Source organism: Camelina sativa, chromosome 18 (assembly GCF_030686135.1).
Source record: "Camelina sativa cultivar CO46 ecotype springtype chromosome 18, ASM3068613v1".
NCBI classification, from domain to species: Eukaryota; Viridiplantae; Streptophyta; class Magnoliopsida; order Brassicales; family Brassicaceae; genus Camelina; species Camelina sativa.
This window is the reverse complement of record NC_141897.1, coordinates 16,566,754-16,591,236: the sequence shown is the minus strand read 5'-3', so window position 1 is coordinate 16,591,236 and position 24,483 is coordinate 16,566,754. Positions and strand designations below refer to the sequence as shown.

The 24,483-nt window shown below is 36.8% G+C and overlaps 7 protein-coding genes across 18 annotated transcripts; 3 read left to right on the top strand and 4 right to left on the bottom strand.

The window, feature by feature from the left end:
- Nucleotides 1-2,029: 2,029 nt before the first annotated feature.
- Nucleotides 2,030-4,387, bottom strand: LOC104761439 (IAA-amino acid hydrolase ILR1-like 3). 4 transcript variants are annotated; one of them, XR_015589022.1, is made up of 5 exons: nucleotides 3,839-4,387; nucleotides 3,608-3,733; nucleotides 2,980-3,301; nucleotides 2,730-2,861; nucleotides 2,030-2,643 (listed from the first exon to the last, which is right to left on the bottom strand). XR_015589022.1 is itself a non-coding variant. In XM_087499490.1 (5 exons), exons 1-5 carry the CDS (start codon nucleotides 4,178-4,180, stop codon nucleotides 2,638-2,640), a joined length of 924 nt encoding a protein of 307 aa, XP_087355616.1. In that variant the 5' UTR covers nucleotides 4,181-4,387; the 3' UTR covers nucleotides 2,030-2,637. The 4 variants fall into 4 exon arrangements, 2 of the variants coding, with proteins under 2 accessions (XP_087355616.1, XP_010482822.1); XR_015589021.1 differs by having other exon boundaries at nucleotides 2,030-2,539; XM_087499490.1 differs by having other exon boundaries at nucleotides 2,984-3,301.
- Nucleotides 4,388-4,494: 107 nt separating this feature from the next.
- On the bottom strand, nucleotides 4,495-7,642 carry LOC104761438 (putative calcium-binding protein At1g02270). Of its 3 annotated transcripts, none has more exons than XR_015589020.1 (10): nucleotides 7,025-7,528; nucleotides 6,824-6,928; nucleotides 6,635-6,740; nucleotides 6,338-6,549; nucleotides 6,172-6,248; nucleotides 5,927-6,070; nucleotides 5,725-5,850; nucleotides 5,416-5,526; nucleotides 5,212-5,319; nucleotides 4,495-4,998 (listed from the first exon to the last, which is right to left on the bottom strand). XR_015589020.1 is itself a non-coding variant. In XM_010484518.3 (10 exons), the coding sequence occupies exons 1-10, from the start codon at nucleotides 7,154-7,156 to the stop codon at nucleotides 4,774-4,776; spliced, it is 1,311 nt and encodes a 436-aa protein (XP_010482820.1). In that variant the 5' UTR covers nucleotides 7,157-7,642; the 3' UTR covers nucleotides 4,495-4,773. The 3 variants fall into 3 exon arrangements, 2 of the variants coding, with proteins under 2 accessions (XP_010482820.1, XP_010482821.1); XM_010484518.3 differs by having other exon boundaries at nucleotides 5,962-6,070; nucleotides 7,025-7,642; XM_010484519.3 differs by lacking the exon at nucleotides 4,495-4,998 and having other exon boundaries at nucleotides 5,218-5,306; nucleotides 5,962-6,070.
- Nucleotides 7,643-9,362: 1,720 nt separating this feature from the next.
- Nucleotides 9,363-11,712, bottom strand: LOC104761437 (vesicle-associated protein 4-1). Of its 2 annotated transcripts, none has more exons than XR_015589023.1 (7): nucleotides 11,037-11,538; nucleotides 10,774-10,844; nucleotides 10,530-10,611; nucleotides 10,306-10,427; nucleotides 9,972-10,164; nucleotides 9,757-9,876; nucleotides 9,363-9,657 (listed from the first exon to the last, which is right to left on the bottom strand). XR_015589023.1 is itself a non-coding variant. In XM_010484517.3 (7 exons), the coding sequence occupies exons 1-7, from the start codon at nucleotides 11,305-11,307 to the stop codon at nucleotides 9,595-9,597; spliced, it is 807 nt and encodes a 268-aa protein (XP_010482819.1). In that variant the 5' UTR covers nucleotides 11,308-11,712; the 3' UTR covers nucleotides 9,363-9,594. The 2 variants fall into 2 exon arrangements, 1 of the variants encoding a protein (XP_010482819.1); XM_010484517.3 differs by having other exon boundaries at nucleotides 9,972-10,049; nucleotides 11,037-11,712.
- Nucleotides 11,713-13,366: 1,654 nt separating this feature from the next.
- LOC104761436 (uncharacterized) lies at nucleotides 13,367-16,390 on the top strand. The gene is made up of 10 exons (XM_087499491.1): nucleotides 13,367-13,744; nucleotides 13,831-13,968; nucleotides 14,087-14,330; nucleotides 14,428-14,577; nucleotides 14,905-14,962; nucleotides 15,036-15,128; nucleotides 15,272-15,370; nucleotides 15,514-15,605; nucleotides 15,902-15,961; nucleotides 16,053-16,390. The coding sequence occupies exons 1-10, from the start codon at nucleotides 13,584-13,586 to the stop codon at nucleotides 16,209-16,211; spliced, it is 1,254 nt and encodes a 417-aa protein (XP_087355617.1). The 5' UTR covers nucleotides 13,367-13,583; the 3' UTR covers nucleotides 16,212-16,390.
- Nucleotides 16,391-16,423: 33 nt separating this feature from the next.
- Nucleotides 16,424-17,450, top strand: LOC104761435 (uncharacterized). Its single transcript, XM_010484514.3, has 2 exons — nucleotides 16,424-16,937; nucleotides 17,046-17,450. The coding sequence occupies exons 1-2, from the start codon at nucleotides 16,827-16,829 to the stop codon at nucleotides 17,301-17,303; spliced, it is 369 nt and encodes a 122-aa protein (XP_010482816.1). The 5' UTR covers nucleotides 16,424-16,826; the 3' UTR covers nucleotides 17,304-17,450.
- LOC104761433 (uncharacterized) lies at nucleotides 17,421-22,149 on the top strand. 6 transcript variants are annotated; one of them, XM_087499483.1, is made up of 18 exons: nucleotides 17,421-17,871; nucleotides 17,974-18,102; nucleotides 18,196-18,363; nucleotides 18,464-18,547; nucleotides 18,630-18,680; nucleotides 18,850-18,906; nucleotides 18,998-19,080; nucleotides 19,241-19,364; nucleotides 19,467-19,526; nucleotides 19,622-19,870; nucleotides 19,942-20,092; nucleotides 20,227-20,354; nucleotides 20,594-20,641; nucleotides 20,737-20,867; nucleotides 20,953-21,035; nucleotides 21,147-21,321; nucleotides 21,458-21,732; nucleotides 21,818-22,149. In XM_087499483.1, the coding sequence occupies exons 1-18, from the start codon at nucleotides 17,632-17,634 to the stop codon at nucleotides 21,976-21,978; spliced, it is 2,397 nt and encodes a 798-aa protein (XP_087355609.1). In that variant the 5' UTR covers nucleotides 17,421-17,631; the 3' UTR covers nucleotides 21,979-22,149. The 6 variants fall into 6 exon arrangements, with proteins under 6 accessions (XP_087355609.1, XP_087355612.1, XP_087355613.1 ...); XM_087499486.1 differs by having other exon boundaries at nucleotides 17,518-17,871; nucleotides 19,249-19,364; XM_087499487.1 differs by having other exon boundaries at nucleotides 17,518-17,871; nucleotides 19,459-19,526.
- Nucleotides 21,959-24,446, bottom strand: LOC104761434 (homogentisate 1,2-dioxygenase). Its single transcript, XM_010484513.3, has 9 exons — nucleotides 24,139-24,446; nucleotides 23,810-24,040; nucleotides 23,637-23,716; nucleotides 23,318-23,485; nucleotides 23,063-23,238; nucleotides 22,911-22,980; nucleotides 22,648-22,802; nucleotides 22,486-22,569; nucleotides 21,959-22,396 (listed from the first exon to the last, which is right to left on the bottom strand). The coding sequence occupies exons 1-9, from the start codon at nucleotides 24,330-24,332 to the stop codon at nucleotides 22,166-22,168; spliced, it is 1,389 nt and encodes a 462-aa protein (XP_010482815.2). The 5' UTR covers nucleotides 24,333-24,446; the 3' UTR covers nucleotides 21,959-22,165.
- Nucleotides 24,447-24,483: the final 37 nt, after the last annotated feature.

Below are 24,483 nucleotides of genomic sequence, written 5' to 3'. Positions count from 1 at the left end.
CACATAAATTATATTTTATGTAAAAACAACAATATAAATAAAAGAAATTGCAACCCATACTCTAGTACGGTCCTAATCTAGTAAATATAATCTAGTAAATATGTTATAAGATTTGGTTGATCTTATATGACATACTTAAATGAGATATTTTACGCCATCATAAATTCATATATTTTCAATTAAAAAATCCAGTTTGTCAGTATTGACAAAGTGTACGTTCACATTTTGTGAATAATAAATATTGGATGTAAAATATATTTTCTATGTTGGAGCTTTGTATGAACTCGAACATAATCAATGAAATAGATATCAAAGTCACATTCCTTTATTCAAAGTCCAATAAAGTCATACATCAATTTTCACTCTACAGTTTAACAGAGGGTCCTATAATAATAGGTCATATGAGAGTTACAACAATCATTAAACTAAGAATCAACCAATAGTTTTACAATAATTTACCTAGTAAGGCACTAATTGGCTAAATAAACAACACCATGTCACCATCAGATAATCAATTTAACAAGGACATTTATAAACATTCTTTTACTAAATTTACATCGACATGATTGTATAAAAAGATTATAAATTCCCTCAAGCTTCTAAGTCAGTGTATGTAAATGCATAGTGTAATGTTACAGAATTCGTTTTGTCCAAATGTTACTTAAAACTATATACATTTTGTCCAAATATGAAACAATACGTACGGATAGAAAATATCGGGAAACAGCAGTTTGTGTAGATTTAGTGTATTTAAGATATACAAATAATAGTAATCTCACTGAGATCAATAAATGAATGTAGAGATTATAAAAGTATACGTGTCTACATGTATTTATACATGTTCTATAGAAATATACGATGTAGATTTCCTCAACCCCTGTCCTAAAGAATATGTGGACTTCCTTCCAGCTTGATTAAATTAGGCCTTTAAGATTTAATTCATAGATTGATTTAATTGACACATCCAACGAGAGTCACGTGATCCGAGAGATTATCGACGTGATTGATTTAGCTTGATTTGAAAGGAATCGGGACAACTTTAATTAGGTCGTATTCTTCATGGCTTCCCAAGTATGATTAGTTCGAGGTTATTACGAGTGACGATATGTTTAAAAGGCCATATAGTAAAATAGTATTAATCAACTAGAACCAATATTAGGCCAATGGTTTAAAGTATACAGAGTTGGATCCATGTACTCTATTATTAGGCCATGTTATAAAATATTGGTAAAATTAGATTTCGGACCATAGACAAGATTATTGAGGTCTTGATTCGAACCTCTCGTAAATAACAACAAAAAGAAGATATTAATCGTCAGTCTACATTATCTATCTATACTTGTTTAGGTGGGTTGCACTGAAACAGCTTGTATCTTTTTCTCTACCTAATCATCATTTACAATATTTTATTAGCCACTCTGTTTAAACACCTAGTTATTTGCCTAATTATGGTTCGTGAATATGTTATGGAAGCCAATCATATTCCCCATAAATGCAGAAGGTTTACAAGTGCATGTTGTTGAGCTCGATCGTCGTATTATGCTTTAAAGAAGAAAAAAACCGACAAGTAGCACGACGAGACAGTATTCTTAAGGCTAAATGACTTGGATTTAGCCATTTTAGGTACAAATGTGTCATCACCTTTTGCCTTTTGTTTTAGTTGGAATTTTTAAACTAATCTCTTTATATATCTGCTAAATTGTCTCTTCTTCCTTGAAACTCTTAATTTGATAATCAGCTTTGGATATTATGTGAGTGCCATGTGACACATTCATCTTTATCTTATCCAAATTTTAGGAAAAAAGGCAATTTACAATTTATAAAAATACAAAACAAAACTTTTTTCCGTTACTTAGATAGTTAGATTTATAGACTAGATGCTGCCTATGTTTGCTTTGTCTTTGAATATACAAATTATAGTTATGAACAAAAATGACTACACATATCTTTATTTTGTCCGGTAATATAATGACTCGATCACATGCACCTACCCATGTGAGAGTGAGACACTGACACTCATTACTCACAATTTTATTAACACAATTGATTGATTTCTAAAAAGTTGCAATTCTATCAAAACAAATAGCTTTACTTATGAAGGCAACTAACTAAGAGACTTAGAAAGAATCTAAGCCTCTTTAGTACTTCTTCAATATCCAGACTTAGTTTTATTCTGATGATGCTCTAGTAGATACATCTCGGCTAAGGCAGCAAACACTGCTGATCCAAGAGGAAGAACATTCTCGTCGAGGAAGAAATAAGGGGAATGAACACTACGTACAGAACCGATTTCTTCGTTTCTGATGCCGATTCCTAGATAGTAACCGGGTATTTTTTGTTGATAGAAGGCAAAATCCTCACCCGCCATTATCTTTTCACCCGGTTTCACCTTCTCGGGTCCAATCAATTGTTTCAATACCTTTTCAGTGTACTCGTGTAGCTTGTGATCGTTCACTGTTGCTGGATACATAGGATGGCTATCTTCATGCATGTCTATATCTGCTTTGCATCTATAAACTTCAGCTTCTCCTTCAACCACCTGTCAGCAATAATTGCCTTAGCTTACATTTGAACATTCGTGATTCTGTGGATCGTGGAAGAGAGCTTGTGGATATAGCACTGGTTTGTTCCATGAAATTAATACTAATACAGAAGAGTAACAAGAGACTCAGGAGGCAAAAGATGTAATATTCAAAGGTTGTTTTGAAACTGCGCGTATGTATACGTACCTCTTTCAACCTGCGTATCAACAAGTGAATGCCATCGGTTGTAAGACTCCTAAGAGTTCCCCCAAATTCTACATACGTTGGAGTCTCATCAAACTCAGAAGCGTCGCTTTTCATAAATGTAATAGACAGCACCTAAAAACCAAAAATATGAACCTTTAGCGTCAGAAGAGTTAGGTTTAGTTTTGAAAATAGTGATATCAATATGCATTAAGGACCGTTAGAATTATTATCGATTGGGAAAGTATACAACTAACATGGCTTGACAGAGGATCTACTTCTCTGGAGATGATAAGTTGTAACGCTAAGATGGTAGATGATGCAGCCAGCACCGGATCAACACAAGTATGGGTCTCTGAAGAAGAAGCTGGTACTTTCACACTCATTCTTACACTGAATATGCTTGTGGCTGCCATAGTAGGACCCGAGATTGTTTCTACTTCTCCTGTAGGTAATTCAGTATCTACATGCATACCAAATATTGCTTCTGATTCACCCAACGCACCATCTTTTATCATGTAAAAAGCACCGGCACCACCTTCTTCTGCTGGTTGAAAAAGAAGCCTCACTGTTCCCTTTTGATTAATCAAAGAGCAAAAATTTCATTCACAAAATAAACCTAAAAGACTAAACCTTTTCAATAACCAAAGCAAGCACATACAGCTACAACATTATCCAAATCAAACTAAAACAACAATGCAAGAACACTACAGACAATGCAAAAGATCCATCCTTTTTGTGGCAAACAACAAACTAATTGTACATACAAAAAAAAAGACAATATAAGATTAGTCCTTTTTGTGTTTGCTAAGCTAATCTCACAAATTCACAACACAATTACCTAAACCAAGGTAGAGAACAAAAGAAGAGAAAAAGCTCACCTTAAGCTTATGTTTGCGTTTGCTAAGCAATTTGGCAGCACCAAGAAGCATAGTGGTGTGTGAATCATGCCCACAAGCATGCATTTTGCCATCAATTTTGCTCTTATGATCCCACTCAGCAAGTTCCTAAACCACCACCAATTCGAATTCACACAACTTTGAAGAAATCAAAACAGACAAATAGAAAGAGAGAGAGAGAGAGAGAGAGAGAGAGAGAAATTAAGAGTTTACTTGCATAGGGAGAGCATCCATATCAGCTCGGAGAGCAACAACGGGAGGAGAACCGGACCCGATTTGAGCTACAATACCGGTTTTGGCAACCGGGTAAGAATACGAAACCTCTAATTCGTCAAGCTCCCGACGAATCAAAGCACTGGTTTTGTGTAACTCGAAAAGGAGTTCTGGGTTTTCATGGAGCTGTCTTCTCACAGAGACTAACCAATCTTTATCACCCAAAGCTTCTGTTAGATATTGACTTGGGTACTCTTGATCTCCATTGACCGAGCTAGCGATAACAAGGAGAAGTAGAAGAAGAAGAAGAAGAAGAGGCGTCGAATGTAAGGAACTAACCATTTTCAACAATTTGGGGTCAACGGAACCCTAAAAAGCAAGCTCCGATCAGAATTTGATCTGAAAGTTAGACACTTGTTGAATAGTGAAGCACCACCCAATCGAAAGCTTTCGTTTTTGGCTAGAGATGATGATTACTCTAAAAGCTCGAAAGTTGTTCCTTTTTTTTAATTAATTTCTGAAATTATTTATTTTCTATTTTGGCGGCGTTATAATAATTTATATTCACTATGGTTTCAAAGTTAAATCAATTGCAAATATAAATACAGAAAAAAGTAAAAGAAAAATAATTAAGAAAGAAAAAAAAAAAAAAAGAGTTGCAAAAACTGCTTCTCTTACTTAAATCTCTACTACACCAATTTTTATACATGAAGCTTAATAAAATAGTTTACATGTTGTTTGTACACCGTATAAGTTTATAGAACCTCTGTCCCCTTTTATCTCTTCTTCACTCAACGTAGGAACCGCAAAGAGCGAGAGCGGTCAACTCAATCTAATGGAAGACAGAGCAAGGTCTTCTCTATAAGGGGGACAAAAAAACTGAGGTCTCTTTTTAAATAGAAGAAGCTAAAAATCTGTTGTTTTGAGTGTTTTTGTCATGAAACCAACTGAGAGCAAGGCATTCTTATGGGAGAGAATACAACGGTTAGCCTCGCGTGGTCTGATAGAGAGTAGTTTTCTGGCCATATTCCTTTTTCAACTTCAGGAGGAAACAAAACCGCGTTCTTGACGCTGAATCCGACGGTTTGTTCTCGGTTTCCTTTTGCTTCTCCGTCCGCTGCATCTCTCTGTTCTGACCAGGGTTGGTTCCATATTCTTTGCTGCAGTGAGTTAAAGTACATACATAATTGAGCAACATGTGTGATTCCAATGGAATGAACAGTTTTAGATGCTATTGGCATTACCAAAATCTCTAAGTTATCTAGATGTTCAAGAAATCTCAACTGTTGTAACTCAAAACTACTACTAGAAACTACCTTAAGACGAATCATGAACACGTTTTTGAGAGAGGATTCTAATGAAAAAAACATTACCTGAAACTCCTTGTAGTCTAGAAGACCATTTCCATCAATGTCAGCTTGAGTCCACAAATCTTTAATCTCTTTTGCCGTGAGTCCATTGCAGTGACCTGTTAAATTGAGCTGTATAGAGAAAGAGAAAAACTAGGTGAATATTCAGCTGAATGACGCAGTCATAGGAATATGATTACTCGCATTACAGTTTTATGTTATATATACCTGCCGAAGCGTTTCACAGAAACCCAAGAATGTAATGTGGTCACCATCATTGTCGGTTTTCAGAAAGGCAAAAGCATCTTCAGCTGTTAGTGAGGCTCTTCTCAGTAGATACTGCAAATCAAAACGCTCTGATATGTTACAGGGAGAAAGCCAGAAAACCATAATCTTTCCAAAAATCATTTGGACAATAAATGCAAAGCAAGTTTAAAGTTAAACCAGTTTCAGGATCAACAAGTAAATCTTTTTGGATACAGTAAAATGCACTAAGAGAAACACCTATGATAAAGACACAATTGAGGAGAGTCTCACCCTAAACATGCCAAACACTGCTTCACTCCAACTTGTTTTCAATAGCTTTCTATACCGATTTGGATTTAGAAGCCATATGAAATCAACAGCACATATGTTACCCCGATGATTCCGGTGGCTCACCCACTGTAAAACCAAAGAAAACAAGGATTTCAGAATCCTATATCCCAAATTTATAACATCAAAAAAATCTACAGCATACCCAAAAGTATTCTCCATATGAAGAAAGACAGTGACCTTGTGAGCATCTGAATCTGTATACCGATGAGCAGTGTCGTAAGACGACACAAAACCCTGTGACCTGAGAAACTTGTAGACATGTCCTCGCTTACTTCCATTCCAATCTCTGCCACCAACAGAAACAAGGAGAGAAACTTTTAGTACTGTTCATCATATCTAACCCCAAGAAAAATGTAAAAATCCAGACAAGGTAGTTAAGTTAGTTACCCGCAAAGTATAATAGGCATAGGACTGAGATTAACTTCCTTCTGATAAGATTCTACATACTGAAGAATCTTATAAACCTGCCCAAAACAAAAATCTTCTTTATTTATAAAGATACAAAAATCATCACACAAATGATAACAGAGTTAATAATAACAAATTTTTCTACCTGCTGCAGTCTTACTATAGACAAAGTAGAATCATGAGGAAACAGCAAATGAGTATTGACAATCAAAACTTGTTGATGAGCATCGTACTGAGAGTAAGGAGGAACTAATTCTACATGTAGCAACTGCGCAACTCTGTCACCACAATCGTTAAAAAGCAAATCCCTCGAGTTCACAACTCTAAAATAATCCTTATGAACAGCCGTAAGCAAACCTATCATCATCATCACCAAATCACAAAACACATATGAAACAACAAACATCAAAGCCAAGAAGATTGTCACAAAGTTTAATAATACCATCGCCACGGTTATTAGTACGGCCAAGCTTGTAACTGAGATAACCAGCGTCACCAAGTCTCTTCTCATACATATTAACAAGCTCTTCGTTCCCTACCCAAAACTCCTTTAGAACCAAAAAAACAAAATCAGAAACAGAGCACCAAAAAAAAAGCAGGTTCCTTTCGTAGAGGCAATTCGTCGAACAACCTGTAAACAAATGATGGAAGACCTCTCATATAATAACCAATCAATGATTCTATGATTCCTTCCAAGCCAATACGTTCGATTATCACTTTCACGAAGACTCTGATCCTACATTTCCAACAACACTCACATTACAAAATTTATATCAATCAAAAAAGAAAAAAAAGAAGCAAAATTGATGAAGAAGGAAAAAAGAAACAAAACCTTGGGAGAGAGACGTTTATAGATGGGAGCAAGGATATTGAAAGTAGTACAAGAGATACAAGGTTGCTGATGCTGGTCTCTTATGGATGATGAGATTGCATAGCTTCCTATTTTTGATATTCTCCCTTTCATTCTCTCTTTCTCCGCCGGCGAATTTACGGAAATGGAAATAAGAAAAACAAAAAATTACAAAAATCTCCGGCGGTAAAAATCAAAAAAGGAGAGAGGAAACAAAATACCAAAAAAAAAAACAAAAGCACAGAGGAAGAAGAAGAATTATCAAAGAAACGTCGTGACCGCTCTCTTTTTTTTTTGTTTTTTTTTTTTTTGATTTTTATGAATTAAAAACAGAAACAAAATTAAAATTCGAAACCCCAAAATTAGAAAGTGTTTTTAGCGATTGATTTTGAGAATTGTGAGGCTTTTAGGCTATTTTAGTTTTTGAAAAAAAAAGCTTTCGTCTCCTTCTTTGTTCATGAACGTGCGTGTGCATGTGTGTAGTGTGATGAAGCACTTTGTTATATATATATATATATGTGTATATTGTATGGTTCGAATTTATTTATTGAAGATGATTAAATGACTAATGAATATTTTTATTTCCTTAATTTGTTCTTCGTATATATCTTTTTTTCTAATGACCATTTTTAAAAAATATATGTAATGAGAAAATGAATATATATAGCTTTCGATTGACGCACTATTCAATGGGCGGGGACGCGCGGGGGGCATGTTTTGTTCCTTTCGGCCCTCTCTATACGATTTGTTATTTTTATAGTAAAGTTTTTATTTAGTTTATAATTAGGGATTGTCATCTTTTTTATGAAAAGGAGGAAACAATGCATGGACATAATAATGCGTTTGTTAGACGTTCTTGTCGATATCTTTGTTTTAAGGATTTAACAGTTTATATAGTTGAAGTTTTTGATATAATGATGATATTAAATGTTAAATATATGGTTTACAAATAATGGAAAACTAGGATACTTTTCTATACATGATTATTCAGAAATTTAATCATTTTATGATGTACGTGTTTTCCAAGTCTTAGCTTAATTAGAGAATCATGTTAAAAACTTCCGAGCTACAGTTACGTTTCAAGCACGTAATAAGTAATAAACACACTTTATTCGCTCGAGATATGATTCAATTGAAATTTGATTAGTAGAATATATATGCTTGGAATAAATTTGTAATTTTGATACGTACATTTATATATTATATATTTAACAGAAGATGTCGTCCTTTGATAAGATGAAAAGAATTTGACGTTAAACGAACAAAAATAAAAGGGGATAAGACTTGAAGAATATTGTTGTGTACTTGTTTTGGTTGTGCAATTTGGCCGAAAGTTTCATAAAGCGACATGAAAATTAACAGACACCTCTAGTTGTCTTTGTTCCTTCATAATCTCCACGAGTCGATTTCTTCCACCTTTTTTAATCGAACATTAAAATATTCTAGTAACGAAAAAAAAAATATAACTTTAGATTATGGTGTTCCTTAATCAGCTCTCTCTACTAATTTCAAATATTATATATTTGGTAAAGCATTCCAAACTTTATATATAAATAATATACAACGTGAGTCTTAACCAGATTAGTTTCACAACTGAAAAAGTTACATTGAAGCTTCTGGCTGCTATAGCTATTGTTAGAGAATGGGATTAGAGACTTAAAGTTCAGCGTACAGAGACAAAAAAAATGGTTAGCGTTACGTGTTTTCAAAGGTTTAAGAACAAGATATTCTTAATTATTGTCTCATTCTCTTTGGCGGCTGTATTGTATTCAGTTATTCCCATGATTTTTAATAGAAAAAAGTTAGTAAAGTTAGGTTTTATAGGTTTTATGAAAGACCAGATTATAGTATGAAAGACCAGATTAGTGGGAAGCGAAGCCGCTTAACTTGAAACGTTGAGAATGCAATTACGTTTTATAATTGTTCCTTCCAAAATATACTCAGTTAGTCCACTTAACGTTGAGAATGCAATTACGTTTTATAATTCTTTGGGCCAGTAGAGAATATTGTAGTTTCTGAATGCAAGGAGCAAAAGTAGCAACACATCAAACTCAGTGTTGGGTATAAGTATAACTCTTGTGGTTGTGGTGGTAGGTATTAGTCATCTAGAGAGGTCACACATGTGGACAGTATAATCCGATAAAAAAAAAAAAGAACATTACTAATCAGAAAAAAATAAAAATAAAATGAAGAAGAAGACCACTTCAAAAATCTTGGTATAATAGAGGCTAAACGAGAAGATAGATATATATATACACAAAAGAATGTAGCAAGCAATTTGGTTGTGGTCTTTACTTTGGTTGCTTCCAGAAGAGCTTCGTTGGGGGGAGATAAAACGGCATTCGATTAAAACCGAAACAAAATTTGATGGAAGAGTAAAAAACTGCCGCAAGCATACAACAAACAGAGACATACAAAGAACCACAAAGTAATCGTCTAACGATAAATACAAATCGAGGGATAATTAATATATGTACAGCTGCAGAAGAAGAAGAAGTTTCTTTTACCTCCGCTACAAGCCTATATAACAAATCCACATTGCTCTCTGCGTTTTAGGACGAAGAATCTATGGCTTCGACTTGTTGCCGAGCAAGGTACTTCTCTCTTCTCTCCTTCTGATATATGACATAAAAACTATGGTGAGTGAAAAATGGGATTCATTTGGAGAAAGAGAGAGAGAGTTAAAAAGGAACAAAGCGGGTAGCTTATGATACCCATTCATCTATGACAAGACCCTCCCCAACAACGCGAGGCCCTGTCTCTGGTGGAGGCTTCTTTCTTGCTTCAACTGCAGCTTCAGCTTCATCCAGTTGACGTTTCAGTTTCTCCATTGCCTGATCATTTCATCGTAATCTTACTTATTGAAATGTTCAAACCAAAAAATCTACAGTACTGTATATAAGTTTTCTAAATATACTAAAAAGCTTACAGCACTTGAGCCCTCCGCATCAAGAAAAATGACCCGAAGAACCCTCTCCACTGTTACTTGATCCTTCTGCTCATCAAACTGCATGATGAACACCACAAAATCCATCATCTAAAAAACATGCTAGAATAAGATGTCTCCGAACATCCTGTGCCTAAAACTCTCAGAGACGGGAAATTGCTTATTCCTTGACAACCTATTTACCAATTGCATTGCATTAGCCTATTAAGATTCATATATGTAACTACCAATATATTCTAAGATTGAACAATAATATCTTTCAACAACGAACTTATGAATAAACTGATTAGAATTATAAAGGAGCGACATAACATACCAACTCAGGTACATACTCTACTCCTGGTTTAACTTTCAGGCTCATGATCTTAAACTTAACCTTGCTCTTCTGGTTCAACTGCTGTTTTTCATTGTTCTCAGGGTGTTCCACAAACTTGAACACTGCACTTGAAAGTTTCCAAGAAGCAATCATCAGAGTCTGTATAAACTCAGCCGGTGTATGCATAAAAAAAAAGACATAATGTTTCAAAGAATCTCATTTACCAGTAGCAAAAACACTCTCTCCTGGAGCCAAAACACCACCGGGAGGACGCATGTAACAACTTTTAGGTGCCGTTGTTTGAAACTAAAACATGAGAACACAGAGTAGAGTGACTTAGATACAACAAAACCAAGTCAACAACAAGTCAACTTCTCTTCCAAAAAAACTATGTAGCTGCTAGATTTGTGAATGGTACAGAAAGAGCAAAACTGATGCTTAATGATACATAGACAACTCCTCCATTACCTTAAATGCAGTATGAGATTTGCTAGTATTCTTAAGCTTGATTGCGCTGCGAACTTGTTTACCAGGTTCATCTGAGACAAACACAAACGCCCTAATCTTAACTTTGTTCTTTAACTACAATCAGAGCTTCTAAAGAATCCTAAATGTTCATAACTTCGATTTCTATAACTACAGAACAATCAGAACTCCGAACCAAATCAATCAATTCCAGAGAAATCAACTGTTTGAATTTAGGCTTAATCGAACTAACAAAGGAGACGTACAAGGGAAATAGAGATAACTGGAGGGATCTAATCGGAGACGACGGCGAGCCGGGAGAAGTGATCTGGCGACGGAAGAAATAGTCGAGGAAGGCTTAGAGACGGGGGAAACATCCGTATTCCGATGTCCATGGCGGCTACGGTAGTTTTGACTTGGGTTCTGTGTAGAAGACGAAGTGTTGCTTCTCCTCTGCCAAAACGGACATAGCTTGAAGAGCTTCTTCTTCTTCTTCTCCACAGCCACACTCGGATTCTGACGGTCACCGATCGTCATCGGAATTAATCAATTTCCCTGTGACCGGAGAACAAACTTCGAAGTTTCTGAAATTAAACGTTTTGTTTCTTAAAGAGAGAGAGAGAGAGAGAGAGAGAGAGAGACAAATTGGTGTGAACTTCAAAGAAGGAAGGAGAAGAAGAGAAGACTCAAGACAAAAAAAAAAAATGGCGTTTTCTTTTGGCGTTTACTCGTTCTCTGCGTCTGTGTGAGGGTCACGAGTTTGTTTTTAAATCGGATTTCAGATGTTTTTTATTTTTTATAAGTAGTTTATAAGTTTTAGTGAAATCCGTGTTTTAGGTTGGTGTGAAAACGAGTTTTTGACAAATAGACAAAAAAAAAAAAAGTCTTAAGGTACGTTTTATTGGGGTAGGCATATTATTAGGGAATTTGTAAAAAATTAGTGATTCGTTGGTTTGGTTGGTTGTGAATTAAATTGTTCATTCGTTGTTGTGTTTGCATTTGGTTGGTAAGAGACTAATAAGTGCCAAGAGGCTGATGTAGCTTTTTTTGCATTTTGCGCATGTATGTGTTAGTACATTACTTACGGATTGGCCAAAATAACATACTCCTAATTATGAGATGTTAAAAATATTAGTTAATCCGGTCTCACCAAAATTCCACTAATCATTTGGTGGATGAGTACATCATCGAATCAGTATTTTAAACAAAATTTGTATATTAGAAAAAGGTGTTGCTAAATCAAAGATTATGGGCTTCAAGTCTTGAACATCTTTTGGACCGACGATACTATTTTATATTAGTGTCCATCCAAACCATATTCGAACATGTGACCTATTGATTTTTTTTTTTTTTTTTTGAAAATGTAAATAGTTACAACTTTCTTAACACGTTTGAGGATTAAAATTTCGTTAATTCATAAAATAAAAAATAAAAAATAAAAAATAAAAAGAGAAAAGGAAAGAAAACTTTTAATGAAGGGATGTTTACATATCTTCTCCTCCACAAATAGTAATATACATTAGTATAATCATGTGTATACAATTTTAATCTTAATAAAAATCATAATAACTTGCCATTTTTTTAATAAAGGAAACACATGTGACAAATCTTATCTTTAAAAATTAATACACGTCGTAATCTTATAATTAGACAACATAATACAGGTTTATTCATCAAAGTCTTGGGTTTATATGAGCAGCCTTTAACAAATTCGTGTTAAGCAAGAATAATTTTTTTAAAAAGAAGCTCAATCTCTCTTTTTGACCCTTCCCCACGTATATTCATTTTTTTTTTACTTGACACTTTCTTTTTTTTTTTTTTTGGCTCAACCTCTACTATTTATTAACCAAGAGTTACATAACAATGTCCAAATCAACATTGGTTCTTAACCAGTTGGGCACAATAGAATAGAGTCTGGAATCATAAGACATAAAAGAAATAGATTCTCGCGCTATCCTATCAGCCGCTCTATTCGTCTCTCTCGGAGTGTACACAAAATTAATCTCCTCAAAATGATGCACTCTTCCCCGAATGTCTTGTAGACCTGGGGAGATACTTGGCCATTCTTCGTGTGTCTTCAGAATGTCTATGAGAGACTTGGCATCAGACTCAAAGATTACCTTCGTGTATCGGAGGTTGCTGATCATCGATACCGCCCATCTCATAGCTTCCAGTTCAGCCTCAAGGACAGTCTTCACCCTTGGTAATGCTCGAGCTCCTGACCAGATCATGTGACCTTGATCGTTACGAAGTATCCAACCAATGCCACAACTTTGTCCGTCTGCAGTCCAAGAAGCATCGGTGTTACATTTGACCCACTCCGAAGCTGGGGGTATCCACTTTACTCTCCCAGAGTTTGTGGGATGCGGAACTGGATGGGGGCATTGCTGTAGCTCAAAAGCCTCCCGCCTTTCCTACTCCTCTGTATCTTCTAATGCCTTTGCGACAACCTCTTGAGCGGAGAACTCCTTGGCTTTAAATGATAATTCATTCCTGTTTTTCCACAATCTCCATAGGAGCCAAGGGATAAGGCTCGGTTCTTTGTGCAGCGAAGGTCTCTCTTGTTCTAAGTTCAGGACCCAATACAGATTGGAATAAAGGGAGTTGGTCCTACTTGACACTTTCTAAAACGCTTCTCCAAGTAATTTTTTTTCTAACTAGTATAAAATAAGTCAACCCGTCAGATTAAAAAGAGCTTGAAGAAAGAAACAAACAATTAAAAAAAAAAAATTTAAAGGTTTTTTTTTGCTTCTTCTATTTCCCCTTCTCCAAGTTCAAGTTCAGAGAGAGTTTGTTACACAGCTCCTTCAACGATGAGTCAGCTCGCGCTAGCAAGATCCGGTGGTTACACCGCCGCCGTCAAGTTCCTCCCTATGCTTTCCGCTGCTGTTCCCAAGATACTATCGTCCCTCGCCGCCGCCTCCACTACCACCTCCGTCCGCAACTTCAGCTCTACCGGAAGTCCTCTCACCAGGTTCGTTTCAATCTTACGATTTCGTATACATTCTGTGAAAATCTATTCGGATTTTTGTGTTGATTTCGTTTTTTCGATTTTTGTAGTTACCAAATCAAGAAGCCGTCACCGTCTCCGATGAAATCCTTTGCCTCCAGGTTTCTTCATCAATCTTCCGGAGCTACTCCGCCGCAACAATTCTCCGGCGTTCGCAACTTCTCCTCTCCCAGCAGTTCTTACGACAGGTGTTTTAAACCTCTATACGCTCTGTGGAATTCCGATTTCAGTAGTAGAAACCTTTGGGATTTGATTGATTGGTTAGGTTTGATTTAACGGATCTTCGCTGATTTTGTTTGTGTGTAGCTACCACATTAGTCCGCCGTCTAACTGGGGGATCAGAATCGTGCCGGAGAGGAAAGCTTGTGTGATTGAGAGGTTTGGTAAATACGTCAAGACTTTGCAGTCAGGGATTCACTTCCTTGTTCCGCTTGTGGATCGTATTGCTTATGTTCATTCTCTTAAGGAGGAAGCTATTCCTATTGGTAATCAGACTGCGATTACAAAGGATAACGTTAGCATTCACATCGATGGTGTTCTATACGTTAAGGTGTTTATCTTCGTTTCCAGATCCTCTGTCCTTATTTTTGTTATTAATTTTGTCTATTCTTCCTAAATTGTTTATTGATCTTTGAGTTTCTTTGCAGATTGTGGATCCTAAGTTGGCCTCTTATGGCGTTGAGAATCCAATCTATGCTGTTGTTCAGTTGGCTCAGACTACAATGCGTAGTGAGCTTGGGAAAATTACTCTTGACAAGACTTTTGAGGAACGAGATACTCTTAATGAAAAAATTGTGGTATGTTCTCTTTGCTTCTGGTTCAGTTTTTTTTGTTGTTTGCTTTTAATGTATTTGATTGGTTTCAAATTGAAAACTGGGGTCCTTTGATAGTTCATGGTCATTGATGTTAATGTGCATCTGTAGTGGGTCTTATATTACTACTTAAGATTGAGGTTCAGATTGTTTAACTGTGTTGTTCATTTCATGATAGCTGGCTATATGAGTTTGAGTTTACATTTCTAAGATTATTGTAGTTGATGTGTTCTGGAATGCATTATGCGTTTGTAGTTTATGTGTTGGATATCAGAAGCATCTGAACAATTTTGAAATGAATTACTCTTGCAGGAAGCCATCAATGTTGCTGCACAAGATTGGGGTCTTCAGTGCCTTCGTTATGAGATCAGTGAGTTATGAGTTCTGTTGAACTTTTTTGCTGGATACCCTTTTGGCCTTGTATCTAATACATGTTTATCCAGGGGATATCATGCCTCCTAATGGAGTGAGAGTTGCTATGGAAATGCAAGCTGAAGCTGAACGTAGAAAGAGAGCCCAGATTCTTGAGTCTGAAGGTAAATTTGCATGGCTTATCCTTGAGAGTTTATGTTCTGGGATTGATCTATGTTTGCTACAGCTCATTTGATTTATTTACAGTTAGAAGACAATAAAGCCTGTTCAATTTGTTTCTCATAATCTGCTATCCTAACTTTAACAGGAGAACGGCAAGCCCATATCAATAGAGCTGATGGTAAGAAAAGTTCTGTAATCTTGGAATCAGAAGCTGCAAGGATGGATCAAGTCAATCGAGCACAGGGTTAGTATTTAGTCAACATTTTAAGTTTGAAAAAAGTGGACTCATATTACTAAGACGTGGAGCCATTTGTCTGTTAAACTCATCATAACTGACTCTGTTTGTTTCATCTTAACGTTTTCTTTATTTGTGCTGTTGCTCTCCAGGTGAAGCCGAAGCAATATTAGCTAGAGCACAAGCAACAGCTGATGGACTGGCCATGGTGTCTCAATCCCTCAAGGCAACTGGTGGAATGGAGGTGAGTTCATTAGATCAAGCAGTGGTTTCTAAGCATGATTTCCAGAATTTTGAGATAAATAAACTAACTTGATCACTTAGGTGTTAATACTGTTTTATACTTAGGTGTTTATTGCTACTTAACCCTTCAAATGTGAATGCATTATGTCATCTAACCTGTTTTCCCATAACTGATTTCCCTGACTTTGAGTAGAGATTTCAGTGGCTTAATGGATTTGCAAATGCTGACTTTAAGTTTACTTGTTTTGCTTTCCAAATTGATACCTCATATGCTTAAAATCGTGGTGCAATATGCAGGCTGCGAGTTTGAGAACTGCGGAGCAATACATTAATGCTTTTGGCAACATTGCTAAAAAGGTAAACACAACATTTCACTTGATTCCATCTGCTTTCTAATCTCGTTTTCCCTTGGGATTATCTAATAGAGTTGTATATTTGTTCTTGTTAGGGTAACACATTGCTGCTTCCGAGTGCTGTTGACAATCCTGGTAGCATGATCGCTCAAGCTTTAACAATGTACAAATCCCTTGTCAAGAATGGTGCCAACAGTGGTTTCACGGATAATGCAGCATCAGAATCCTCTACCAATGACAACAAACTTGAATAGAAGCTATGGTAGCTGAACTAGGGAACCATAATTCTTTTGACATGTGAAGGCTTATAGCCATAATCAGCTTCTTTTTTTTTTTTTACTTTTCATATATGAAACAGTTATCTTACCTTATAACCATTTTGCAAACTAGAAAACAGATCTAAACTCAATTGTCTAAAAGAGGTTTTGCACCAGATTTGGTCCTTAGTGTTTGCTTCTTTATTTCAATTTCCCACTCTTGTTATGGTCGAGACTCGAGAGTCTATCTGGCACAGGAAGAGTTTTTGGCTAAAAACCAAAAAACATAAGAGCGGTTGAGATTGAGGTTTATTTATTTTCTCCTGTAGAATAGGTCGTTGACAGAGAAGAGCCTTAAAGAATCTACAGTGACATGAAATGTTTTTAGTCTTTTTCCTGAAATAGCTTTGTGTTGTTTGTTCCGTATAAACCACTATATATATCTCTGTGTTGTCTTCTGCTACATTCGCTCAGCCTCTAATAAGGAAAATAAAGAAAACAGTTTTGGCTTCTTGAAAGGAATCAGAAAAAGGAGTTCCATTTTTTTGTAGCTCCACAGTTCTTCCCATTGTTTGTTTTTTGTTTCAAACCAATTTCTTTTCTTTAAACACCATGGGAGGCTGTGCGAGCAAACCTAAGGAGTCTGATATCCTTGAAACCTCTGCCACCACTGAAAACGTTGTCGTCGAGTCCAAGAATGTTGAAACCGAGACCGTAGCTCAGGTTTGTAGTTCAATTTCATTAGAGACAATCGCCTCTTATCCATTTTTGTCAATGGTTTGATGATGGGTGTGATTCTTTTGTCATTTCGTTTTCCCGGTTGATTAACAGGAGAAGGCAGATGAAGTTGTCGCGGAGAAGAAGGAAGAGTCTGCTGAAGATGTAGCAGAGACACAGAAGGAAGCTGAGCCAGCCAAGCCTGCCGAGGAAGAACCAGCCAAGCCTGCTGAAGCTGAGCCAGCCCCAGAGGCGGTGAAGACCGAAGAAGCTGTCGTCGAAACTGTTAAGGAGACTGAGCCAACAAAACAAGAGGAGGCTACAGTAGCCAATGACACCAAAACCAACGAAGAGCCTCTTGTAACTCTATGATTAAATTCATTTTCAATTCTCAAAACCCCAAATACCGTTGTAAATCAAAAATCTCTAATATCCCCATATGTTAACCCACCACTGTTGTATTGTTATTGTTAACCACATGTACCTTATGAAACAATAGACTTGTTGTGATTTGTGACCTTCTCTTTTTCCTCTCAATTCCAAGTATGGTAAAGTTATTAAATATAAACTTTTGCAAAACATATATAACATCACAAGTCGAGAGATAAGGTTTCACGAATATGATGGAAATTGGGAAATTTTGGTTGATTGAAATTGGACAATTCTTCTTCTCTGAAAACCTAAGGAGAAAAAAATAAAAATGCAGACTTTATCGGTAGCTTTCTGCAACTATGCCTTAGTGATAAGAAGAAACTCTTTGGGAAACAGAAACAGTGTTGTTAATCTGAGTTTAAACTCTTCTTCATCATCTCCTCCAACTCTTGTTTGCCGTTCGAAATCAAAATCTCAAATCGATAGCTTGAGAGTGTTGGAATGGGACAAGCTTTGCGATGTTGTCGCTTCCTTTGCTCGTACTTCTCTAGGTCGCGAAGCTACAAAGGTTTGGTTTTTATTTCTTTTTGGGGTTTTCTTCTATATGTAGCTAGCCGTAGATGATTCCTCTGCTTTGAATTGACATTGACAGTGTTGGGTTTTTTTTCAGAAAAAGCTTTGGTCTCTTGACCAGAGTTTCGATGAAAGTTTGAAGCTTTTGGATGAAACAGAAGCCGCCATTAAAATGCTTCCACATGGTTCCTTCTGTCTTGACCTCTCCAGCATTCAAATCTCCCTCGTATATATTTTTATCATCCATCCTCAATCTCTAAAGTGATAATCTTTTCATGAATTTGTATAGTTTTGATGTTAAAATACTGTTATTGTGAAGGTTGAATCGGGAGTTCGTCATGCTCGGAGGAGGCTTTCTTTACGAGCAGATCAAGCACTTGAAGTGGCTTCTCTTCTTCGTTTCTTCGATAATTTGCAGTTTGATTTGAAAGCTGCTATTAAGCAAGATGGAGATTGGTACAAACAGTTTATGCCTCTATCTGAATTGGTATTTGCAGTTTCTCTCCAAATTTTGATACTTTTTTAACTTCAGCATTGTGGTGGCTCCCTCATATGTAGTCTTTGTGTGTTCCTTACCTCTCTTGCAGATAATGCACCCTGTGATAAATAGATCATTTGTCAAGTTGGTTGAACAAGTTATAGATCCTGATGGTAGAATCAAAGATTCCGCGGTTTGTTCTTTTGTCTCACTTTTGACTACATTGTTGTCAAGAAGCATGCCCATTATGTTGAACTCGTCTTTTATTGTTTCAGAGCAGTGCCCTGAAACAATCACGTGAACGTGTGCAGACACTTGAAAGAAAGGTCAATTTCGTTTTTTCTTTGTAACTGTGAATTGAAGATTGTCAAAACAGTTTTTGAGTATTCTTTGATATCTTAGCTCTTTGAATATATCTTTCTTACTATAAACATGTCTTGAGCAAGATGTATTTTAAAGTGATATTGTTGAAACCTTTCTGCTTTCTCCTTGCAGCTGCAGCAACTGCTGGATGCTATTATAAGGAGCCAAAAGGGTGACGGATCTGTCATGGTAAGCATTCTCTTAAAGTGGCGTAGGGTAAAGGAGCGATTCCTCATTTTCTGAAGTTTGCCCCTAGTAATTATTTAAAATAATATTTCAGGTAGCGGCTGAAATTGATGGAAGATGGTGTATACAAATGAGCTCAAATCAACTAACTTCTGTTAATGGTCTTCTGCTTTCCAGGTAAAATTGAACTTTTAGATTTCAGTTAGCAAAGAAGATTCAGAATTTTAGATTATTAAGAAAGAGTTTCATTACAATTGACCAATTTATTGAGAAGTTATGCTTCTCCTATAGTGATTTATTTTCAAATTCTGTCTCTTGAAGGTAATATTTGTTACAGTGGTTCAGGTGGAGGGACTGCGGCGGAGCCAATAGCTGCGGTCTCTATGAATGATGACCTTCAAAGTGCGAGAGCATCAGTTGCAAAGGCTGAGGCAGAGATTCTTTCGATGCTAACTGAAAAGGTAATTGAGTATACATTTTTTAAAGTTAGAATTCTGTATTTTTCCCTTCTTATTGTTTTCTGCTTGTTGACATTTTTGTTCATTTTGATGCAAGCAAAATAGATGCATGTTGATCTTTATGATATCGAGGTGGTGTTAAACTACTCTATTAAGCTGGATGTGGTACGTGTATGCTTTTATTACCAACCATTTCTCTTTCCATTGAAGCAACATGACCTTCCAAACATGAGGTTTATAGTGTGCTTTTTTCCTGCTAGATAAACGCTCGAGCAACTTACAGTAGTGCATATGGTGGTGCACATCCTTATATATACTTGCCACCTGAAGATGGGGTTGAATCTTTGTCTGGTGAAGAAAACTCACCGGAGAGTAACTTATCCAGCGAGGAATCGATTTCTAGAAAAGAATGGTTGCTGTATCTACCTAGATGTTATCATCCTTTATTGCTTCACCAACACAAGAAAGGCATAAGAAAGACGCGGGAGACTGTAAAATATCATAAAACAGTAAGTTTCCCATGTTATGATCATTGAGTAGATTGATGAAGTTGTTAATAAATACATGGTTGAATTTTCAGGGAGACACGGTATTATCAGGAGCTCCACCAATTCCAGCTGATTTCCAGATCTCTAAAGGCACCAAGGTTTTGGTTATTACCGGTCCAAACACAGGAGGTAAAACCATTTGCTTGAAATCAGTTGGACTCGCTGCGATGATGGTAAAATCAGGTAAGACATATGAAACTTACAATACCTTCTGTGAATTAAAAAATCCACCAAAAGGTATAAAGCCCTTGGGAGAAAGTGAGAGATTTGAGAAACTTAACGTCATATCAATTAATAGATTGTAATGGTTTTGGTAGGTCTTTATGTTTTAGCAACTGAATCTGCACGCATACCTTGGTTTGACAACATTTATGCTGATATTGGTGATGAACAATCTTTGCTACAGTCACTTTCTACCTTTTCTGGTCATTTGAAGCAAATTAGTGTAAGTCTGATTCTCTGTTGTTGTCACAACTTTTATACTTTCAACAGATTTCTCCTTTTGTGCCCTTTTTCGGCAACTGCAAAACACTTTATTCTTATGAAATTTGAACTCGCTAAATTTATCAGTTTTGGTAAAACTTCTATCCGGTTTCGAATGATTGTTTAATCAGTTTGGAAGATGTAACTCTCTTAATATGTATACAACTTATGTATCTTTTACTCTGATTGATTGACTTGCAGGAAATTCTTTCACATTCAACAAGCAGATCACTTGTGTTGTTAGATGAAGTAAGTTAAAAGACTGGCCATTACTTGAAAAAGGGAAAATAATGGGGAAACTATTACTTGCAAGAATATGTTTTGAACTCTTGCGCTATTAACAGGTTGGAGCTGGAACAAATCCGCTTGAAGGAGCTGCATTAGGAATGGCAATTCTTGAATCTTTTGCAGAAAGCGGTTCTCTACTCACTATGGCAACTACACACCACGGAGAACTTAAGACGCTTAAATACAGGTTTTTAAATTCACCTGCCATTTTTCTCGGATTACCCAAGGGTTTAAAGAGTATTAACTTCTTTTTCTTTCTGCATCTATTGTAGCAATTCTGCTTTTGAGAATGCTTGCATGGAGTTTGATGACCTGAACTTAAAACCCACTTTCAAAATCTTATGGGGAGTACCAGGTTTAGCTACATGCTCATCTAGACTCTTTAATGATCGATTAATTTGTTTACCCCTAAAATTGAATCAGAGTTAATATGCTTAACCAACCCACATTGGAAAATGATTGTCAGGTCGTTCGAATGCAATAAACATAGCCGAAAGGTTGGGGCTTCCATGTGATATTATCGAGGGTGCTCGTGAACTTTATGGCTCTGCAAGTACTGAGATCAATGGGGTCATACTTGACATGGAACGGTATAAGCAGGAATATCAGAGATTTTTGAATGAGGCACGTGTTTATATAAGGTACGAATCTATGGTTGTTGAAGAGATTAAACTACTGAAGAACTAAAAGTGATTAGAATTTTAAGACCTCAGAGTCGGGAACTTGTACATATGAGCTTCAAGTTTATGTTTTTCTTCTTTTGTTTTTTCGTTCTAGGCTCTCAAGAGAGCTTCATGAGAATCTACTCACAGCACAAAAGAACATTAACGACCATGCCACCAAAGAGAGACGACAAATGAGACAAGAACTAACTCAGGCTGGTTCGATGACTCGTTCTACACTTCGCAGAACATTGCAACAGTTTCGTGCATCAGGTGCACAATCTTCTCAGTCAAAGGTAGCTACGCAACTCCAAACAAAAGTCGAAAAGACAAATGATGAAGATAGTGGGATTCGTTCATCATCTGTGGTAGAGAGACGACCAATTTCTGGTATTTAAACAAGTTTAAGCCCTTTAAAATATAGCTATTGTCTGGTTATGATCTTTGAATCTGAACCATGTTTCTGTATTAACAGAAGCTGCGGCTCAAAAGGTTCCTGAAGTTGGTAGCTCGGTGTTTGTTACTTCTCTTGGCAAAAAAGCGACTGTTTTGAAAGTAGAACAGTCGAAGAAAGAGATCTTAGTGCAAGTAGGCATCATGAAGATGAAAGTGAAACTGACTGATGTTGTGGCCTGAATCTAAGTGCCACGGTTATGTATTCATTAATATCTAAACGAACACAGTTGTATTAGCTTCAGAGTACATTACGATGTAACTAAAGTGATATGAAGAAACTACCTACTAATTACATTGTATGCTTTCTTATACATGTATATGGTGAAGGTCTGTACAGACTGGGTATTGAAACTGTGAAGTGTTTTCTTTACACCGAAGCTTGTGGTTCTTTCTCTGTTGGTTCAGCATTCGTCTTGTTTAAGTCTATGCGTGAGAAGTGGGACTTGAGGCCAATCCAACATTGGTAGTAGTCGTGATCGAGGAAAGGAGACTCCAGAGCCCAATGGCAGACTCTAGGAATCAAGGCTGATTCGAACATGAAAGCCATTGTACCTGTGAGTTTAGAAGGCGCCATTGCATTTACTCGAGCAATTGTTGCCTACAAAATAATTACAAAAATACTTCAGACTTAAATTGTATTTCACATTCAGGGGATATATATGATCTCGGAAGAAAATGAACTGATACCTCGTATGTGGTAGTATCTGGACCATGAGGTGTCATACAGCTATGAAGACTTGCACCGCCAGGGAGAAATCCATCAGCTTTGGCCTGTGAATTGTGGAGTCAGTTTACAGATTTGAATAGTTAGCTAATGATTTGCAGAAGCAGGATCTTGATGCGGTTTACCTCGTATGCACCGTAGATTAAACCCATAAATTCACTCATGCAGTTACGATGATAGTAAGGAGGTCGAAAAGTATGCTCAGCAACCAACCATCGAGGAGGGAATATGACAAAATCAAGCAAGGCCACACCAGGTTTATCCGTTGGTGCTGTAAGAACTGAGAGTACAATAATTCCCCCAAAGAGTGTGATTTACAATACAGAACCAGTAACCTACTCATAACGAAACAGAAGTAAGAATACATTTAGTGCAGAGGACCACAAACCTGTATTTATAGATGGATCTCCATGGTCTAAGAGGACGGTGTTGTATGGACAGAACTTCTGAAGGTCATACTGCAGATGGGAAATGATATCTTTAGACAAAAGTGTGTTGATTTTTCAAAAGCTTATATGCTCTCAATACAGATGTATTCACCTTATAAGGCACGTAATTTCCATGCCAGGCGACCACATTAAATGGAGAAAAATCTTGTTTGGCAGTAAAGAGTTCACCACCAAACTTCTGAATAATGGTGTAGTCAGGCCGCAATGCATCTTCAAACCATGCCGTTGGTGCAAGAAAGTCTCTAGGTGCAGCAAGACCATTGGCACCTGTACACATCCAACGATACAATTCCTTATAAACACAATCCAGCTTATTCAGGTTGAATCCAAAAGAACTCAAGAGTACCTATTGGTCCAAGATCAGGAAGCTGAAAATGAGCCCCATAGATTTCAGCAACATAACCTCGCGACTTCCCATCCGGTAAATCTACCGAGAAACGAAATCCTTGTGGTATGACAGCAATCTCACCAGGAGACACCAATAGCCTTCCACACTCAGTATCAATCCATAGCCCTAAACACCCACTCAAAACATCAGAATCAATCAAGGAAAGATCTTGAATTCGTTGCTTATACTTAACTTACTAAACTAAACACACCAACGATTCATCTTAAATTCCATACCAAAGATGTGAACTTTATAAACAATGAACTACTAAACTTACTTCCTACTTGAGGAACTAACAAGAAGTCACCATCAGCGTTGCAAAAGGCAGAGTCTTTCATTCCTTTATTAGCCACATACCTTCAACAAAAAATGAATCAAAGATCATTACTTTATCTAAAACCAGACTATAACCAAACTCCCAAAATCAACTAGCACAAGAGATCTCTATACATGTGAATAGCGAATCCATGGCGAAGAAACGAGCTTCCAGCTCCACAAATAGTATATAACCCATCAACGAAATCAGTAGCCGATTCAGGAATATCCTCAGCTCTCCACCGAAGCTGAGTCGGATTCGTACGACTGTTCGATGAATCAAACTCACTCACAAGCTTCTTATGAGCTGGTACACGAGGCTTGAACGGTTCATGTGTAACCGATGGCTTGATCCGATACAACCAGCTGAACAAAGATGGAAAAAGATTAAAACTTTAAACGAAAAATTATCAAAATTTACAAAATCAAAAACACCGGAGATACGTAAGAGTAAACGAAAGAACCTTCGTTGGTTGAGCTTGCGTGGTGAAGTGAAAGAAGTACCGGAGATCTGCTCGGCGTAAAGACCGTAAGGACAAATAAGAGGACTGTTCTGATCTAACGGCAAAGCTCCGGCGATTGCCTCCGATGAGAAATGGTTACCGAAGCCTGATTGATACTTTAACTCTTCAAGCTTCTTCTTCTTCTCTTCTTCCATGGCTTCTTCACATACACAGGAGAGTCAAAAGAGAGAGAGACGATGATCGATACATATAACCAAATTTAACATGTGGGAGTGATGCTGACGTGGCGTGTTGATCCAACAACGTCTGATTATAAAACTCTTTTTTCGTATAATATAATTCAAA

Excerpts from the sequence above, each read along its gene's own strand:
- LOC104761434 (XM_010484513.3), bottom strand. The coding sequence starts at position 24,332 with ATGGAAGAAGAGAAGAAGAAGAAGCTTGAAGAGTTAAAGTATCAATCA. Across the intron at positions 24,041-24,138 it reads CGCAAGCTCAACCAACGAAG|CTGGTTGTATCGGATCAAGC; the intron begins GTTCTTTCGTTT and ends ATCTTTGTTCAG. Across the intron at positions 22,570-22,647 it reads TAATCTACGGTGCATACGAG|GCCAAAGCTGATGGATTTCT; the intron begins GTAAACCGCATC and ends CACAATTCACAG.
- LOC104761439 (XM_010484520.3), bottom strand. The coding sequence starts at position 4,180 with ATGGTTAGTTCCTTACATTCGACGCCTCTTCTTCTTCTTCTTCTTCTA. Across the intron at positions 3,302-3,607 it reads AACGCAAACATAAGCTTAAG|GGAACAGTGAGGCTTCTTTT; the intron begins GTGAGCTTTTTC and ends ATTAATCAAAAG. Across the intron at positions 2,862-2,983 it reads TAGATCCTCTGTCAAGCCAT|GTGCTGTCTATTACATTTAT; the intron begins GTTAGTTGTATA and ends TTTGGTTTTTAG.
- LOC104761438 (XM_010484518.3), bottom strand. The coding sequence starts at position 7,156 with ATGAAAGGGAGAATATCAAAAATAGGAAGCTATGCAATCTCATCATCC. Across the intron at positions 5,527-5,724 it reads CAGTGTTTGGCATGTTTAGG|TATCTACTGAGAAGAGCCTC; the intron begins GTGAGACTCTCC and ends TTTGATTTGCAG. Across the intron at positions 5,320-5,415 it reads TCTGTGAAACGCTTCGGCAG|CTCAATTTAACAGGTCACTG; the intron begins GTATATATAACA and ends TTCTCTATACAG.
- LOC104761433 (XM_087499483.1), top strand. The coding sequence starts at position 17,632 with ATGCAGACTTTATCGGTAGCTTTCTGCAACTATGCCTTAGTGATAAGA. Across the intron at positions 18,681-18,849 it reads TGCAGACACTTGAAAGAAAG|CTGCAGCAACTGCTGGATGC; the intron begins GTCAATTTCGTT and ends TTCTCCTTGCAG. Across the intron at positions 20,355-20,593 it reads GTCATTTGAAGCAAATTAGT|GAAATTCTTTCACATTCAAC; the intron begins GTAAGTCTGATT and ends ATTGACTTGCAG.
- LOC104761435 (XM_010484514.3), top strand. The coding sequence starts at position 16,827 with ATGGGAGGCTGTGCGAGCAAACCTAAGGAGTCTGATATCCTTGAAACC. Across the intron at positions 16,938-17,045 it reads AAACCGAGACCGTAGCTCAG|GAGAAGGCAGATGAAGTTGT; the intron begins GTTTGTAGTTCA and ends GTTGATTAACAG.
- LOC104761437 (XM_010484517.3), bottom strand. The coding sequence starts at position 11,307 with ATGACGATCGGTGACCGTCAGAATCCGAGTGTGGCTGTGGAGAAGAAG. Across the intron at positions 10,612-10,773 it reads AATCTCATACTGCATTTAAG|TTTCAAACAACGGCACCTAA; the intron begins GTAATGGAGGAG and ends CTCATGTTTTAG. Across the intron at positions 9,658-9,756 it reads GTCTTGTCATAGATGAATGG|AAGGAGAGAAGAGAGAAGTA; the intron begins GTATCATAAGCT and ends GTCATATATCAG.
- LOC104761436 (XM_087499491.1), top strand. The coding sequence starts at position 13,584 with ATGAGTCAGCTCGCGCTAGCAAGATCCGGTGGTTACACCGCCGCCGTC. Across the intron at positions 14,963-15,035 it reads GTGCCTTCGTTATGAGATCA|GGGATATCATGCCTCCTAAT; the intron begins GTGAGTTATGAG and ends ATGTTTATCCAG. Across the intron at positions 15,606-15,901 it reads AGGCAACTGGTGGAATGGAG|GCTGCGAGTTTGAGAACTGC; the intron begins GTGAGTTCATTA and ends TGCAATATGCAG.